We start from the raw sequence: 18,973 nt of genomic DNA on the forward strand, positions 1-18,973 counted from the left end.
TAAAATTATATTAAGTTTGGTTTGGGAGGGATACGTTTGGTTATGAATTAAATGTTTGTGTTTCTATGTTGGGAGGCTAGGGCAGGCAGTAAATGCACCATGTTACAAGGCCAGTAGTACCACCCTGGTCTCTGCTTTATTCTGGTATAGGCTGACCCAGAATCTCCAGCATAGTGCTTGTAGATAGAATGAAAATAGGAAGGTAGAGGAATTGTAGGATATAATGGGTGCCAGAGTGAGGTCTTCTCAGGGAACTGTTAAAGTGACCTCTGCCCCCAGTGCCTGTTCTTGAGTTAATTCTGTGGCTCATCGTAGGCCAAAGCTTGACCTGTACAGGGATTCTGAAGTTTCCTGGAGCCCAGAACAGGCTGAATGGTGTCTCCTTGGGCTGCGCCATCAAATGTATCACTATATCAATAAAATAAACTCAAAGGTATCATTAACAGGAGTTCCCACAGACCTTTGGAATACCTTGTTTCTCTACCTGGTCATATGTAACACCAGAAGAACGGACACACAGCTGGTTATATGTGAACAGATAACTTCCTTGTGTTTCTGCTTCTAAAGTAGAGATGCACCAAAATTTCGGTCACCGAAAATGTTCGGCCAAAAATAGCACAAAATAACACATTCGGTATTCAGGCCGAAAGAGTGAAAATGACCAAGACTTTGACAGAATGTGTGTGTTTAAAAAAAAAAAATGATTGTAACAAAAGTATAGAAATAAATGTGACACTGTTTCGTTGCTCTCCTGGGGCTATTGATGACGCGTTCAAACAGTGCCGGTGTTGTAGCGAATTCAGTATCCTCGAAGCGAACTGATTCCCCTGTCCGTGCACGCGCGTCTCGCGCTTCGGCTTTCATTTCAAACAGCGCCTTTTTGTGTGCATTTAGAATGGCTAATACTCACAGCATGCAGCTAGTAGCCTAATTGTACTGTTATTAGGTATTTTACATTTTCCTTGATTAGTCAACAATCGGCACTGACTTATCTTTTGAAATCAAATGAAATATAGATTCCACCGTTAGGCTACAGGTGAACATTTGTGGTTGGAAATCATGTTGGTTGAATGAGGTGTGTTTTTCTCCGTTTATTTGGTTTTTTTTTTTAGTTATTGTATTCTTGTATTATACAAAGGAAACCAATAAAGATCTTGAATTACCTCCCAAAAAGATTTTTACTGAATATTATACTAATATATCAGCTTTCTGTGGAACACTCCCTGCCCTCTGTTCATTACCCTAGTTATATTTTTTACTATAATGTCTTCTGGAAAGGACTGAATGTCCAGTAGACTAATAAAAGTTTTTTTAATCACCTTGTCGTTTTGTAATTTAATTTTGTCATTGAAAAGCATAAATCAAAAGCAAAATTGATTTAATGGTACAAATGGGCAAATGAAAAAATACCGGTATTCGGAATTCGGCCAAGTGTTTCCTTTTTTTCAGTTTCGGTTTCGGCCAAGAATTTTCATTTTGGTGCATCCCTATTGTAAAGTTAATTTACTATTAACTGTATTTTAGCTTGCAGTGCTGTGGGTTGTTTGTCACAGAAAACCTAAAGTAAAGAAACAAACTCACTGTCCTCTCTGGAAGATGTGCTTTATCCTTTGCATCTTTCCTTTTGGTGGTAGCTGTGCCAAACATTCATCAGATTTGCAAGTTCCCTCACTGTCCACTTTGAAAGATGGCAGCTGACCTTCTGGGATTGGGTGGGAACTTACAGTATAAGAAAAGGGGCCATTTGGGTCAGAATTACATCTGTAGAACTGTCACAGTTCAGTCCAGCAGGATGTTTAATTCTCAGGTCCAAAGTGCGGCAGCTGGAGAGTGTAGCACAGACATCTTCCTCAGAGCATCATCAACCTTAAAATCCTCAATTTCACTCTTCATTACTGAACACTATCATTTGTATCATTTACCATATGTTTTATGTATACCTAATATTATTATACTATAATATATTTACTCTTCTTTGCAGACTGAACAGCTGTGACCTCACAGAGAAGTCCTGTGATATTGTGGCCTCAGCTCTCCAGTCATCAAACTCACCCCTGAGAGATCTGGACCTCAGCTACAATGACCTGGGAGATTCAGGAGTGGAGCTGCTCTGTGCTGGACTGATGAGTCCAAACTGTAAAGTGCAGAGACTGGGGTGAGTAGTGCTGTGTCCTGTGTGACATTAACTAAATAGAATTACTGATTATGGAAATGTAAGGGTTTGAATTTTGTCACAGGGAAGACTAATTTCCTGACTCCATTCATTTTCAAAACCTCTAACCTGAATGTTTGTGTGAATGCAATTTTGCTCATAAGATTATTGACTGGGGTGTGCTCATATGAAATGATGGGCAGCTTGACCCTCTATCCTGGAGAAAGAGACTAGCTACTGCTGCCAGGCATTCATCAAAGTGTGACGTTAAGACCTTCAATGCTGGGAGGTAAATGTCCTGCTCATCCAGGAATCTAAAACCAACAACTATCCCCGGGATTAACCTAATTAAGATTTACCCCATTTGGGTAGCGAGACTATATAAATATCACAAGGCATGACCTCTGTATTATTCTATTAAATAACATTTGGGAGATGTGTGTGCCTCACACAGAGTTCACCCCCAGAACTGAGTGGGCTACCGGCCTCCTGGTGACGTTCAGGCGGTAGAACCTTGCAAAAGTATCTGGAGAAACCCAGGCTGCGGCTGAATAAATTTCCTGTAAGGAGAGCCCATGGAATAGGCCCCACAATGCAGCCATGCCCCTCGTAGCATTCGCCCTCAGGCCCAAAGGGGGTGTTATCATCTTTGAATTATATGTCATAACAATAGCTTCCATAAGCCAATGGGACAGCCGCTGCTTAGAGATACTTTTCCTTTGCAGGCAGGGGCCCAGGCCCTGGTCACTCTTTCTAAAAGCCTTAGTCTTTGTCATATACGTGCGGAGAACACAGCATATGCAGCCTATGCTCCTCGTCAGAGGAGAAAGGTGGTGGGTGAAAAGCGGCAAGCTCCAACATCTCACATGTGAAAGGAGGGAAGCTTTTAGGCATAAAGGCTGGATTGAGCTTAAGAAAAAGCCTGTGCATCTTAGGGGAGAATATTGTGCACGAGAGATGCACTGAGAGCACATGGAGGTCACTGACTCACTTAGCTGAGGCTAGTGCAAGCAGCAACGCTGTCTGGAGAGACAACAATGTTAGATCTATCTCATGTATAGGCTCAAATGGCCTTAGAAACAGGGCCTCCAGCTCCAGTGATAAATCCCAAGGGGAAATGAGATTTTTAGCAACAGGCAGAGAACAGTGAGCCCCCTTTGTGAACCTGTGAATGAGGGGGTGCTGCCGCATTGCATGGTCTTTCAACCCAACATGACAAGCATTGATAGCTGCCAGGTAGATCTTATTGGTAGTAAAGGATTTCTCTTTATCCATAAGATTCTGTGAAAAGCACAGCACGTCAGAAACAGAGCACTGGTAAGGCACTGACTGACGAGAGGCACACCATCTTTCAAACACCTGACACTTATAGTCATGAAGTGACCTGGTAGAGTGCGCTCTCGTGCTCTGGATGGTTGCAGCCACGCGAGGGGGAAGCCCTAATGCATTGAGGTTATGCCTCTCACGGGCCAAGCCCATAGAGCTACTCTCTCGGGGCAGGGGTGGTGTATTTCCCGGTTCACCTGAGACAGGAGGTCCGTGTGTAGCGGGAGCGTGCATGGCTGTACATAAAGGAGAGGGATAATCACTGCAGTAACATTTCCACAATCTGGGGATGGAGACACCATTCCCCGTACAGTGGGTTTCCCCTTGACAGCAGATCAGTGCTCGTGGTCAGAATTCCTGGAACATCAATCAATCAATCAAATTTTATTTATATAGCGTATTTCACAGCAATTGTCACAATACGCTTCACAGACAACCCTGGCCTAGACCCCCACAGGAGCAAGCCTAAAGCAACATGGGTCACGCGTAACCACAGAAAGTGACGGCTGCTCCAGACCAACAGACTGTGGGCTAGACCATGGAGCTGGAGGGAGCGCATGCCACCTTGGTGATTGACATGTGCTACCGCAGTCATTATCGCAGCATACGAGCACATGATGTCCCCTTAGACAGGGAAGAAAATATCTGAGAGCTGTCCATATAGTTAATAGCTAAAAGAAAACTGATTCACCATGTAACCCTCCTGAGACCCCCCACCCCAGAGAGGGATGTGTCTGTCCTTTTTTTCCCGTATGAAAACGATCCTGAGAGGGGTTCCCTGAGTGTAAAAGTCTGTGTTTTCCGAGTGACGCAGAGTTGCAGAGTGCTTGTGTGTTACTGTGAGACAGCGATGGAGATCGCACACGGGGCTGAGGTGGAGGGATGAAATCCACCTCATAAAGCCCCTCGTTCTTAACAGCCCCAGTAGCAAAACCTGAGAGGCTGGCACCATCAGCCCCTGTAGTCTGAGGCATGTGTGATACTGTACTCTCGAGTTGGGCTTGAACTGAGAGAGACATACACATACACACACTGAGATCCAAGATAGGAAGTTGAGAACCATCCTTCTTTGGGAGCTGGAAATAAGGAAAATAAAAGCTATGTTGGGTTCGATCTCTGGGAACCACACGTATTTCCCCCTTTTTGTAAGAGGGAAGGAATTTATTCCTCTTAAACATGGGAGCGCTCTCTTTTGTTTGAGAGTAAATGACTCTGTTGAAATGGGGGGGTTCACTCTGAACTGGAGTCTGTAATCCTTGGCTATTGTCTGTAGCTTTTGGCTATAGTAGCGCTGCAGTGTTCTATGTGCTCTTCCAGGAGGGCAGTAGCCTCCTTTCACATTGGATGCACTACTGTCTGTCAGAGCCAGACAGTGCAATTGGATGCTTCTATGGAGGTCTGGACCAGATGTCATTCCCAAACACAAGATGATGAAAGAGAAGTTTATTTATGGCACCAATGCAGTGATTTGTTCAAGCAGAGATGCACACTTCAGTCATTGTGTAAGTAAGCCATGTACTTTGGATGCGCTGTAAGAGAAAGAGTACTTTATCATATGACAAAATATGAGAGTTGCTAATAACCATGAATAGAAAGCTTTAACAGTGTTAAGAGGCAATCATTTTATTTACAAGATGTGGCAAGATGGACTGGACACTATGCTATAAGAGAGGAAAGGACATGCACCTGAAGAGATTGTAAGATAAAGAAAAGGAACACAAAGAAATTGTGATGCATACCAAAAATACTTTTTATGAAAGGACTTTGGATAATGAAGTAAATTGTTTGAGCTTCCCTTAAATGCTATCCAGAGAACATCTCCCACAATCCACACTCGTTTACATTTGACAAAATAAAGTCTGACCTGACCAAAACTCTAGTACCTACCGCCATCCCCAGGAGACAATACAGGGACAAGGGTGGTGCATGGTAATTTTACTGACAGTAAATAAGGGACTTTGTACTACTGGTGTGCCCTAATGATTGAATATATCATTCCTGTATGTGTTGCATGTCCTGCAAGGGTTTACAGTGATGGTCCTTCTAAGGACTGTTTTATACTTCTGTGTAGTCTGCATCGTTTGCATGATTTGCATTGTGTGCGACATTTGCAAACGGGCAGAGCATTTATATGGCATGTTGTACAGGTACAAGTTGTGATTTTCCACCCACTTACAGATACCTTCAATTCCATATCTTTCATATCCTTTAATAAACTTTTATCACATCCATACTGTATGCTACGGGAACAAGGCAGGCAGTGCTGGCAACATGCCTGTAGAGGACTTTTATTGTGACAGCAGTATCACAATGAATGAAGACAGGGGAAAAGTGAAACACAAGACGAGATCAGGCTACTCAGATGTTGGGGAAAGCAAAAGTGCTAGGGAAGTGCAGGTGGGTCCAAAATTCAGGCCATGAGGAGGGGCACACTAATATATTTTTGTCTGCCACAAAAAAAAGAGAATCAGAGACTCTGTTAGTCACTCAGTGAGGGGAAGGCCAGCACACCCCTGGAGTGAGACCATGAGGCCTATATAGGGCCAGCAGCTACTCAGGCAAAGGGGAAAGTGGTGTGGAAAAAGCACTGGTATGCTGCCGGTGGCCTGACTGTATCTCAGGTCCAGGTCTGAGTGTGGAGTGGAGGTGCTGAAACTCAGCCCTGTCCCTCCGGCGCTGTCCAGGTCTGAGTGCGGAGTGGAGGTGCTGAAGCTCAGCCCTGTCCCTCCGGCGCTGTCCATGGTGCTGCAGGCTGGCCGGTGAGAGACAGGTGAAGTGGAGCAGAGTGGCAGCTGATGGCAGGGAGGCGCGGGGCTCCAGAGGCCCACACCACAATACATATATATGAGCATGTGCATTACTTCCTGTTACAGTGAATCTGCCTTTAGCTGTGTGTTAGTGTGCAGAGCTGTGGAAGTTTGTCACAGAAAACCAAAAGGAAATAAGCAAAGTCAATGTCCACTCTGTGTTTCCTTTTACATCTTTACTTTTGGTGGTGGCCAAACATCCTACAGCACTGAAAACTAACTCGCTGTCCACTCTGAAAGATGGCAGCTGCACGTCTAGTATGGGATGGGAGGGTTAAGCCCAGAGAAACGATCATAGGAAAGGTAGATGAGCCCTTTGCCCCAATTCAGAGAACTTACAGTATAAGAAAAGGGGACATTTGGGTCAGAATTACATCTGTAGAACTGTCAGAGTTGAGTCCCGCTGGATGTTTAATTTTCAGGTCCAAAATACTGCAGTTGGAGAGTGTAGCACAGACATCTTCCTCAGAGCATCATCAACCTTAAAATCCTCAATTTCACTCTTCATCGCTGAACACTGTCATTGGCACATTTCCCATATAAGATACATGCTGCATGTATACCTAATATAATAATACTATAATATATGTACTCTTCTTTGCAGACTGAACAACTGTGAACTCACACAGAAGTGCTGTAATACTGTGGCCTCAGCTCTCCAGTCATCAAACTCACCCCTGAGAGATCTGGACCTCAACTACAATAACCTGGAAGACTCAGGAGTGAAGCTGATTTGTGTTGGACTGATGAGTCCAAACTGTAAACTGCAGAGACTGGGGTGAGTAGTGTTGTGTACTGTGTGATCTTAACTAAATAGAATTTGTGATTATGGTTCTATTCAGTGAAATATTAAAACGCTCTTTCTCTCAGTTTACTCCTCTGTCCACCAGCATTCTTTCTTTGCCCATATATACCTTACTCCTCTATTACAACAAGCAAATAAAAGCAGGATAAAACCTTTTGAGGGTTGCCAGGTTTGTGGTTCCTGAGCAGAATGTAAGGTTTCAGTGGAGTCTGTAGTATCAGGTCACAGGTGATGACTGGATGCTGAGTGTCTGATTGACATGGTAAAAGATTGACCACCTGCATAGTAAAATGTTTCAGGTCTGTCACACATTGCAGTCTTCATCCATCTCTATTATTCACTACCTGCTATGAACTCTAATGAAATCCATGTATTTACCCCACTCTCTTTCACACACTGACCTTTTGGTGAGTTTTACTCCTTCATCACACACCTGTGTGTGCTGCAGGATTGTGGTGTTTCTGAAAGGATTGTGAATAAAATGGTATTTTATTCTGCTGGTAAAGCCAAGCATTAACTATTGGCAGGCAGGGTATGTGTGTACATCTTGGTGGGAGAGTGTCCATCTGATCAACATGTGAGCTGCTGTTTAGATGCAGTGTTACATCGTTTAGTTTAGTCACTCTTCTGTGGTCCAGTCCCAAGTCATAGGATTGATATTGTACCATTGTAAGCAGGCATGCTGTGTGGAATAGCCTGATTCAGAGATCAATGTTCTGGCTCTAGCTCCTATCATCTAAAGGATAACATCATTTACAGGAGTATTTCCTAGATAAGTATTCTAATAACTCTCAAATACCCACAGTTATTACATTTTTTGTGCAGTTTATATTACTCCACAAGGTCTACCAAACATGTTGATAAGGGGTTTTAAAAGAAAAAAATGACTTAATACATCAGGCTTTTATTATCATTATTATTATCATTGTTACAATAATAATTAAATGCAGTGCAATAATTAGTGAATTATATTCGCAATAGCCTGCGAGAATAAAATAAATGGATGGATTATAGGGCAAGGACACGCGGAAATAGGTGCAATGTGTGGAATTTTCAAAAGACACCACGTTTTTAAAAATTTAGTGTCTACCAGCAGTAAAAGTTAGTGGCAATAATCAGTTGTGGTGTTCTCATACAGCCACTAGATGGCGATGCAGTGTAATTCCAGTTGATGCCGTAGTTCAGTAGTACTCACTAATTTTCTTAGGAGAGACAGTTATTAGTAAGACCATTACTCAATGAGCCACGGAGATTGCAGATATAACTCAGATGTTTTTTTTAATCATCACTCTCAAGATATTTACCATCTTTGTGTATGTTTAAAAAAAATACAGTACCATTCTTTCCATCCTTACATCTCTTTTTATTCTCAATTCATAATTACATTATTAAAAGATATAATACTTGTGTGTGGATGTGTAAGGCTGGGAGTGGAACTCATCTTATGTATGTATGTACATATGCAATTATACATAAGCATTATCAACATGAAATAAAAAAAGTTCACAAAAATTTATATATTGGTCTACTAATAGAGATGAAAAACTTATTTTTCTCTGTTATATTTGTATCAATATGTTGAGGCTCTCATGTGTTTTAGCTGTCCCTTGACTTTCTCCGTGCAAAACTTGTAGTTAGTGGTTGCAATCCTCGTCAAACAATCAAGATGCACATCTGTAAGCCTACTTCTGTGTTTTCTTTTGACAATGTTCATTATTGAAAATGTTGCCTCACATGAGTAAGTGCTCACAAAAAATCTCATTACCTTCTGCACACAAAGCTTTAAATATGGATAATCTGAGGCTGGGACCTTGCTCCAGAAATGAGCAACACCTGATCTGAGCTCAGTTTTCAGTACACCGTTGACCTGAATCTCACTCTGTATTACAGCAAGGTCTGGACAATGGTTTTTCAGAGCAGGTGTAAGGCTTGACAATGACACATTAATAGGGTTCTCGATGAAATTGAAAAGCTCCCTATATGCCACAACATCTTGAAATCTCCTTTCAAATTCATTTTTTATTTCCTCCCATATGCCTACAAATTCATCATAGTCAAAATGTTGCAGTAGATCAGGGTTAGCAGTTGTGCAGGCTCTTAGATTGGGAAAATGAAGAAATTCTCTGTCGGGTATGAAGAGTGGTGATCTTGTGCTGGAAAGCAGTGACTGCTCTTAGCATGTTACCTGTGTGCTTCCCTTTTCCTTGGAGTTGGAGGTTAAGGGAATTCAGCTGGGATGTGATGTCAGTGAGGAGTGTAAGCTGTAATATCCAGTGTGGGTCCTCGAGCTTTGGCTCAGCCCTCCCCATGCTTGCAAGAAAATCACGGATGTGAGGAAGTTGAGTACAGAATCGTTCAAGCACCGATAGCCATCTCACTTCGTTGTGCATCACCAGATCCCCGTACTCTGCCTCGTCTTCCTCCAGAAGTGCACAGAATTCCTGGTGATTAAGTGCCCTGGCCTCGATAAAGTTGACGACTCACACAACGAGCTGCATCACATTCTTTACCTCTTGGTTTTTAAGTTTTGACACCAGTGCCTCCTGATGAATTATACAGTGAAAGGAGACTAGCTTGGGAATGCTGTCTTCCTTTTCCATCAGTCCGATAAGTCCCTTCTCCTTCCCTCTCATGCTTGGAGCTCCGTCGGTGCACACCGACACAAGTTTCGACCAGTCGATTTGTTTCCCTGCAAAAAAGTTCATCAGTGCTTGAAAAACGTCCTCCCCGCTGGTCTGTCCATGAAGTGGTAACATACATAACAGCTCCTCCCGAAATTTGTCCTTTTGAATAAAGCGAACCCAGACACGATTGCGCCATATCGCTCAGTGGCGTAGGTTTCGTTTGAACCTGGGGGGGGGGGGGGGGGTCACATAAAGAGCGGGGTCTGGGGGTCCTCCCCCAGGAAATTTTGAGCGTCAAACACTTCATTTTTATGCACCAATTTATGCCTTTTCTGCATCAATTTATGATGGAAATGTCTTTATGTAAAGGAAAACACAAGATTCACGGGGACAAATGCACGTGTTCTAAATATTGAGCGGGGAGCTAACGTTAAAGAGATATTGATAGCTAAAACAAACTTGTAATTTTACAAGACGTGCCCATAACGTTACACAAAGTGTGAGGAGTCACGTTAATTCTCTGCTTAGCAACCGAGTGCAGCTATCGCCAGGTAGTTTTCTAAGTAAAGTGAACATCACATTCAGACAGTGTGATAAGAAGCTAGCAGCGGTACACTATCTGATATCATAGTTCATTCGCTGACAACTAGCTAGCTAATATTGATGTTAGCTGGCATATTACCGTTACCGTTCTTTCCAACCGCTGCGAGTCACTGACTTTAGCTGACGTTGTCATAAAATCTTTCCCGAACGTGAAAACTCTTCACGGTAAGAAATTTTAGGATAGCTCTTCCGATATTGGGTGGGACAAATGCAACTGTTTCCAATATTGCGGGGGACGCGTCCCACCCGTTTCCTACGCCAATGTGCTAATTACATTGAATTGAGAAAACCAACCACTTTATCATGTTTTATAACCGTTAATATTTTTCATTCACCACGATGATATGATTTTTTTTTGATTATTGGGCGTGTTCTTTATTTTGGTGTTGGTTTCTTGGTTGTGCGTTTTAGCTAATTTCCTTTGTTTCTGTGGCACTGGAAGAGGGTAATACTTTGATAAGGTCTGGCTCTTCAGTCTTTCTTTTCTGGTAATCTAAATTTAACATCTTGTTTGATGTCTTCTGTTTTGTTTTGTAACTTAGAAGTAGACCTGATACAGAGTTTGTTTTGGTTTGTCGGTTGATTCCACCAGGTTACTGTCAACTGACCTATCAATGATTAGGTTCATAATTGTCATTTTTAATATTACTTGTTAAATTAAATCGTAAAATATATTTTATATGTAGGTTAAGTGAGCAGTATGCAGCACCAGGGGGTCCTGAGGCAGACTCAGCACAGGGGCTCAGCTGATCCCTTAGCCCATAGTGATGGATGACAAAGAGATTTTACATTTGTGCAACCCCATAGTTATACCCCAGTGAAACAGGAAATGGTGAAAGGCAGCAGTACAGTTCCGGGGGACTGAGATGAATTTTTTTTAGTAAAATTTCTTTAGATGCCACTTTGTTTGGTTTTATTTTAAATATTCTTTAGGGGTGCCAATAATTTTGACCCCTATGTTTTTGAGAAAAATCCTTTTTTTAAAAATAAGAATTGTTTTATTAAAGTGAAAGTAAGCAGTTTCTACAGATGTTTGAGCAGATAATTAAAATCATTAGGTTTATTGTTTCTTTTATATAATAATTTATGCTAATTTTAAGGAAGAGTGCCAATAATTCTTCTTTACTTGAATGTATGAACTCTTCTTTGCAGACTGAACAGCTGTGACCTCACAGAGAAGTCCTGTGATATTGTGGCCTCAGCTGTCCAGTCACCAAACTCACCCCTGAGAGATCTGGACCTCAGCTACAATGACCTGGGAGATTCAGGAGTGGAGCTGCTCTGTGCTGGACTGATGAGTCCAAACTGTAAACTGCAGAGACTGGGGTGAGTAGTGCTGTGTATTTTGTGACATTAACTAAATAGAATTACTGATTATGGAAATGTAAGGATTTGAATTTTGTCACAGGGAAGACTAATTTCCTGACTCCATTCATTTTCAAAACCTCTAACCTGAATGTTTGTGTGAATACAATTTTGTTAATAAGATTATTGACTGGGGGCTGCTTATATGAAAAGATGGGCAGCTTTACCCTGTATCCTGGAGAGAGAGACTAGCTACTGCTGCCAGGCATTCATCAAAGTGTTCTCTGACATTAAGACCTTCAATGCTGGGAGGTAAATGTCCTGCTCATCCAGGAATCAAAAACCAACAACTATCCCTGGGATTAACCTAATTAAGATTTTCCACATTTGGGCATGACCTCTGTATTATTCTATTAAATAAAATTTGACTGACCCTAGCAGCTATCCAAGAAGAGCTACATATCCTGCTAGTGAATCTAACAGTATGCCCAGTGAGTACCTCAGAACTTTAAGTTACTGTCGCTACCCCGGTTCTCCGAAACACGTAGTAGAGAGATCCACGTATGGGAAATGACATCCGGTCATCCAATTGCACCAAGTGTGGCTTTGACAGCCAGTAGCGCATTCAATGCTACAGGAGACTACTGCCCTCCTGGAAGAACATATAGGACACTGCAGCGCTACTACTCCTCAGTGAACATATTCACTTCTCATGCGTGGCAAGCAGGGCAGTCTTGGTGGATCTCTCCACCAGGGTTACAACAGTAACCTAAAGTTCTCTTTCATCATCTCGTGTTTGAGATCCACCTATGGGGAGATATGGACAACTCCCAGATTGCCTTATGCTCACAGCTGAGATACTGTCAGGCCAGCAAAGGATGCCTCCTCCCCTGAGGGGAGGGTGGTGTTGGGCACATCCCGTGTAGGGAAGTACTAAACACATTCCATTGCCCAAAGCTATAGCCAGGTCCCGGGAACAATGTGAAGTACTAAAACCCATAGCAGATGAGGGGAGATGTGTGCGCCTCACACAGAGCTCACCCCCAGAACTGAGTGGGCTACCGGCCTCCTGATGACCTTCAGGTGGTAGAACCTTGCAAAAGTATCTGGAGAAACCCAGGCTGCAGCTGAATAAATTTCCTGTAAGGAGAGCCCATGGAATAGGGCCCGCAATGCAGCCATACCCCTCGTAGCATGAGCCCTCAGGCCCAAAGGGGGTGTTATCATCTTTGAATTATATGCCATAACAATAGCTTCCACAAGCCAATGGGACAGCCGCTGCTTAGAGATACTTTTCCTTTACAGGCAGGGGCCCAGGCCCTGGTCGCTCTTTCTAAAAACCTTAGTCTTTGTCATATACGTGCGGAGAACACAGCATATGCAGCCTATGCTGCTCGTCAGAGGAAAAAGGTGGTGGGTGAAAAGCGGCAAGCTCCAACATCTCACATGTGAAAGGGGGGAAGCTTTTAGGCATAAAGGCTGGATTGAGCTTAAGAAAAAGCCTGTGCATTTTAGGGGAGAATATTGTGCACGAGAGATGCACTGAGAGCACATGGAGGTCACTGACTCACTTAGCTGAGGCTAGTGCTGTCACGGTAAGGGTAGGGGGGACCCAAACGCAGAGGGGGAAAAAAAACGCAAACTCAAAAAGGGAAAATTAACAAAGACTTTACTAACGACAGGCAAACAAACAGCGAACAGACAAGGCCACAATGGGCAAAAACACAAACTCAAAAAAAAATCAAATGAAACAGAAATCAACAGGAACTCAAAAACACAGGCAGGGCAGAACACGGGAAGGCAGAGCACAAGGGAAGGTCAAACAAAACACAAGTCAGGAACAAAATACAGGCAGGTACATACGGTTTGCAACAAACAGAATTCGGGAACAAACACAAGGAACCAGCACCCGAGTCAAGGGGACAAAGAACTTAAATAGACAAGGGGTAACAAGACACAGGTGAACTCAAAAAACAATCAAACCAGAAGGAGGGGATAACAAGACACAGGTGGGAACAATGATGGGATAACGAGACAATTGAAAACAATCAAAAAAATTAACAGGGGGGGAGCAGGACACAAAACAGAAGTGCCGCCATCTGGCGGCCCAACAAGGGAAACACAGACAGGAAAACAGGACCATGACAAGTGCAAACAGCAGCGCTGTCTGGAGAGACAACAATTTTAAATCTAGCTCATGTATAGGCTCTAATGGCCTTAGAGACAGAGCCTCTAGCTCCAGTGATAAATCCCAAGGGGAAATGAGCTTTTTTGCAACAGGGAGAGAACAGTGAGCCCCCTTCATGAACCTGTGAATGAGGGGGTGCTGTCCCACTGCATGGTCTTTCAACCAAACATGACCAGCAGTGATAGCTGCCAGGTAGATCTTATTGGTAGAAAAGGATTTCTCTTTATCCATAAGATTCTGTGAAAAGCACAGCATGTCAGAAACAGAGCACTGGTAAGGCACTGACTGATGAGAGGCACACCATCTTTCAAACACCTGACACTTATAGTCATGAAGTGACCTGGTAGAGGGCGCTCTCGTGCTCTGGATGGTTGCAGCCACGTGAGGGGGAAGCTCTAATGCGCTGAGGTTATGCCTCTCACGGGCCAAGCCCATAGAGCTACTCTCTCGGGGCAGGGGTGGTGTATTTCCCCGTTCACCTGAGACAGGAGGTCTGTGCGTAGCGGGAGCGTGCATGGCTGTACATAAAGGAGAGGGATAATCACTGCAGTAACATTTCCATTTCTGGGGATGGAGACACCATTCCCCGTACAGTGGGTTTCCCCTTGACAGCAGATCAGCGCTCGTGTTCAGAATTCCTGGAACATCAATCAATCAATCAATCAAATTTTATTTATATAGCGTATTTCACAGCACACAATACGCTTCACAGACAACCCTGGCCTAAACCCCCACAGGAGCAAGCCTAAAGCAACATGGGTCACGCGTAACTGTGGGCTAGGACCATGGAGCTGGAGGGAGTGCATGCCATCTTGGTGATTGACATATGCTACCGCAGTCATTATCGCAGCGTATGAGCACATGATGTCCCCTTAGACAGGGAAGAAATATCTGAGAGCTGTCCATATAGTTAATAGCTAAAAGAAAATTGGTAACCCTCCTGAGACCCCCCACCCCAGAGGGGGATGTGTCTGTCTTTTTTTTCCGTATGAAAACGATCCTGAGAGGGGTTCCCTGAGTGTAAAAGTCTGTGTTGTCCCAGTGATGCAGAGTTGCAGAGCGCTTGTGTGTTACTATGAGACAGCGATGGAGATCGCACCCAGGGCTGAGGTGGAGGAATTAAATCCACCTCATAAAGCCCCTCATTCTTAACAGCCCCAGTAGCAAAACCTGAGAGGCTGGCACCATCAGCCCCTGTAGTCTGAGGCGTGTGTGATACTGTACTCTCGAGTTGGGCTTGAACTGAGAGAGACATACTCTGGGAGATAAAATGCAGTCCGCTGATAGGCAAGCTCACATGGATACAGCGTATAAATCCACTCCCAAGAACGTTACACTCCAGGATGGGGAGAGATTGCTGTGAAACCAAGAGACATCAGATGTGTCTGAACTCACTGAGTGTCCTGCCAAACTCTGGGTTTTGAATTGGCAATAATCAGCTAATCGTCTGTGTAAGTCAGTATTCTGAGCCTCATTAGTCTTAATGGAGACACACCTCTACACAAATACAGAACACCCGTGGACTCAGGGAAAGGCCAAAGGGTGGAACTGTGTATTTGTAGCAAACACCGCGATGGGCAAAGCAGAGGAATTTTGTATGAGGGGGATAAATGCTTATGTGGAAGAAGGCATCTTTCAGATTTACTGATGTGAAACAGTGATGTTAAGTTAATAAATTAACTGTTAATTCTTAATAAGAATGTTGATTGATGAATTTCTATAGATTAAACAGTTACATTTCAATGAATGACTTAATGTTGGTGATTAGATTTCAAATTAAAGAGACGTTTCTAAAATGTTAAATTAGAGAGTCATGGTTCCCTTGACTGGCAGCATTAGTAAAACATTATTGGTCCATTCCTGGAACATCAGTGCCAATCCGAGCTGCTGGTCTGACCTTCAGCAGACACACCAGACTGACCCCAAAGCACATAGACATGCTCATACTCCTTAAAAAAAATGCTTAGGTATTAAGTTTTGCATATTTTAAGTCATTCTTTTTATAGGTCTTGGAGTAGATTTTAATCTAATCAGTTAATCATTATTAATCATTTATTGGGTGCCGACGATTGATTAAAAGAATTGCACAAACTTTTTCAATCGTTCTGATATATTGAACATGAAAGAGTTCTGTATGTTAACATTTTGAAATTATATTGCCTCAAATGTTTGTTTAACACTGAGATCCAAGATAGGAAGTTGAGAACCATCCTTCTTTGGGAGTTGGAAATAAGGAAAATAAAAACTATGTTGGGTTCGATCTCTGGGAACCACACGTATTTCCCCCTTTTTGTAAGAGGGAAGGAATTTATTCCTCTTAAACATGGGAGTGCTCTCTTGTGTTTGAGACTAAATGATGTTGAAATGGGGGGGTTCACTCTGAACTGGAGTCTGTATTCCTTGGCTGTTGTCTGTAGCTTTTGGCTAAGGTAGCGCTGCAGTGTTCTATGTGCTCTTCCAGGAGGGCAGTAGCCTCCTTTCGCATTGGACGCACTACTGTCTGTCAGAGCCAGACTTAGTGCAATTGGATGCTTCTATGGAGGTCTGGACCGGATGTCATTCCCTAGAGTTGGCTTTCAAACACAAGATGATGAAAGGGAAGTTTGTTTATGGCACCAATGCAGTGATTTGTTCAAGCAGAGATGCACACTTCAGTCAGTGTGTAAGTAAGCCATGTACTTTGGATGCGCTGTAAGAGAAAGAATACTTTATCATATGACAAAATATGAGAGTTGCTAATAACCATGAATTGAAAGCTTTAATAGTGTTAAGAGGCAATCATTGGGATGGCAGGTATGCCATCCCGCCAAGTTACGCCTTGGCGGGGGCATGCCCCATACCTATACAGCACCAAGAGTTTTCACTTTTCAGGGTTCCCCACAGAAATGACCACAACAGCCACAGACACTCAGCCCTTAAAAACATTAAATTCTGTACATTCTGACCCCATTTCAACAGACAGATTTCATAAACAACTTCACATGTCCGCACAATAAAGCCCCAAACTAAGGGGATTTTGCGTTTTCTCCTTCTTCTTCTTCTTCTTCTTCTTCTTCTCATTCTTATTTTTCCTGCCGCCTATCCCACTAACAACATGTCACCCCATTGGACATTTTACCGACACCAGCCAAATCTTCACCTACACGACCCAATCAAAAACTCGCATACACACGCAAAATACCCATACCTTTTTACTCTGAAACATTTCCAGTTCAAACAGCTAGCCTGCCTGTGGCCTAATGGGCAAGGTTACAGTCTTGGGAACATGGGGTCGTAGGTTTAAGCCCAGCTAGGAACACGTTTCTTTTGCTTTTACCCTCACTAATAATTGTCTACTACTTCTCAATTATTGCTTTTGCACCATATCTACCCGCCGTTCACCGAACGTATACCGAACTGAACTGCATTATGACGTACCGTCTGCACGTTCAGTTATTAACCGGCTACAATATTGCAAAGCCATATGGATTCAACGGGAGCTCTTCTGTGCTTAATGGCCTGTGTTCTTCTTTAAAACTACGGACAGGTTTGCCAATGATATTTCACGCATTGCATAGCTGTGTCACGGTGCTGCATTAACAAAGTCACAGACTGGTAAACCTCTGGTTGAAGGATTGAATCCCGCCTCGCCGTCAGGCAGATAGTTTCCTCTTTTACACTAACGTTTTCTTACGCTTATATTTGCTTTACCAAAACTCACTCACAGCCACCCATATGCATTTCATGGCAGCAAATGTATTCCTTTTATTAAAAAGGAAAAAGGAATACAAAACCTTCTTATCAGCAAACGCCACGTTTCTACATTCATGTTACCTCGCCCTGTTCTCTATCTAGCCACATACAAACAATTACTCCGTTTGTACGTTCTGCAACTCCGCATTAAAACATTACATTTAAAATCATGACTCACTCATAATTATAACTACTACTGAACATGACAACAGCACATCAGTGCAATAGATTACACATGTTACTTAACCCTCCACTTCAACGACTAACATTTCATACAGACTGTTATATATACCGTTCGATAAGGAAACTAAGCGCGTTCATGGTCACTTAATTTACTTCGCGCTATAGTCTGTGATCATGTGAACCTTCACCTACATGCCCATTCTGCTAAAAACATATTGTTTCAACTACGCAATTTCATAATTTCTCCTAATTTATCTCACACTGTTGTTATTTTCTCATGTGCAAAGCCTGCTGGGACATATGCGTCTGCTCCTATTCTCCACTATCAAGTTTTCTGGTTCTAGCTTAGCAAAACAGCGAAGAGGATTCCTACCTGCAGATAAGCCTATCAAAATGCCTTATAAACCTTACAAACACTAAAAGTGCATCTCCATGAAATAACAGACAACGGAGCAGGACAGAAGGCTACACAAGTTGCGACCTAGGGAGCTCTAATTTTACAAGCTTGCTGATTGTTTTGTCAATCAAGGCTCGTTGGATGGCCGTGAGTACATACACTGGCCATATTTCACCTGCGTTTCTCATGCGTTTACACTTACGCCACCGCACCCTTTGTCACAGCCACTGTTTTACATATATAGCAAACCGAAACTGCTAAACGGTACACGCTCATCAGACTGTACAACTTCACACAAGGATAGCCATAATCTACAACCGTTTCTTACAGGGTCACTTCGCATTTCTCACTCTCATAATAAAACGCTTTGCAAAAAGAAATGATATCTCATTAAAAAAACAATCAATCATGACTTTGAGAAAGCCATCCACACATATGTTTGGCCTGTCCATGTACTGCATGCTTATACACACAGTGCCAAGTGACTTGAAAGAATTGAGGAAATATTGGGTAGCATTGCTTTGGAATACATCTTATTTAATTTCGGTGAGGCAAGATAGCCTATATTGTTTGTAGTACCGTAACTTGGCGTCATTTGGATATCAATACTTTTAATGGCAGGCCTGGATTTTGGCAGTCTGAATGAATGAGTTATAGACGGTGAATGTCTTGTATGTGTGAGTAACTTGGCATTTTGTATGTTGTAACGTGATTTTTATGAGATTTTATTTACAAGACATGGCAAGATGGACTGGACACTATGCTATAAGTGAGGAAAGGACATGCACCTGAAGAGATTGTAAGATAAAGAAATGGAACACAAAGAAATTGTGATGCATACCAAAAATGCT

The 18,973-nt window shown here is 42.7% G+C and overlaps 1 protein-coding gene across 1 annotated transcript in view; it reads left to right on the forward strand.

Moving 5' to 3' along the window:
* The window catches only part of LOC118210808, a 184,840-nt gene extending 168,462 nt beyond the window's left edge, over positions 1–16,378 (forward strand). The window contains exons 19-22 of the mRNA XM_035387255.1: positions 1,982–2,155; positions 6,890–7,063; positions 11,470–11,643; positions 16,272–16,378. Coding sequence (XP_035243146.1) covers positions 1,982–2,155; positions 6,890–7,063; positions 11,470–11,643; positions 16,272–16,329 — 580 coding nt within the window. The 3' untranslated portion in view covers positions 16,330–16,378. The remainder of the gene's footprint in view (positions 1–1,981; positions 2,156–6,889; positions 7,064–11,469; positions 11,644–16,271) is intronic.
* The last annotated feature ends 2,595 nt before the right edge of the window (positions 16,379–18,973 follow it).

The sequence above is a fragment of the Anguilla anguilla genome, chromosome 13, assembly GCF_013347855.1.
Source record: "Anguilla anguilla isolate fAngAng1 chromosome 13, fAngAng1.pri, whole genome shotgun sequence".
NCBI classification, from domain to species: domain Eukaryota; kingdom Metazoa; phylum Chordata; class Actinopteri; order Anguilliformes; family Anguillidae; genus Anguilla; species Anguilla anguilla.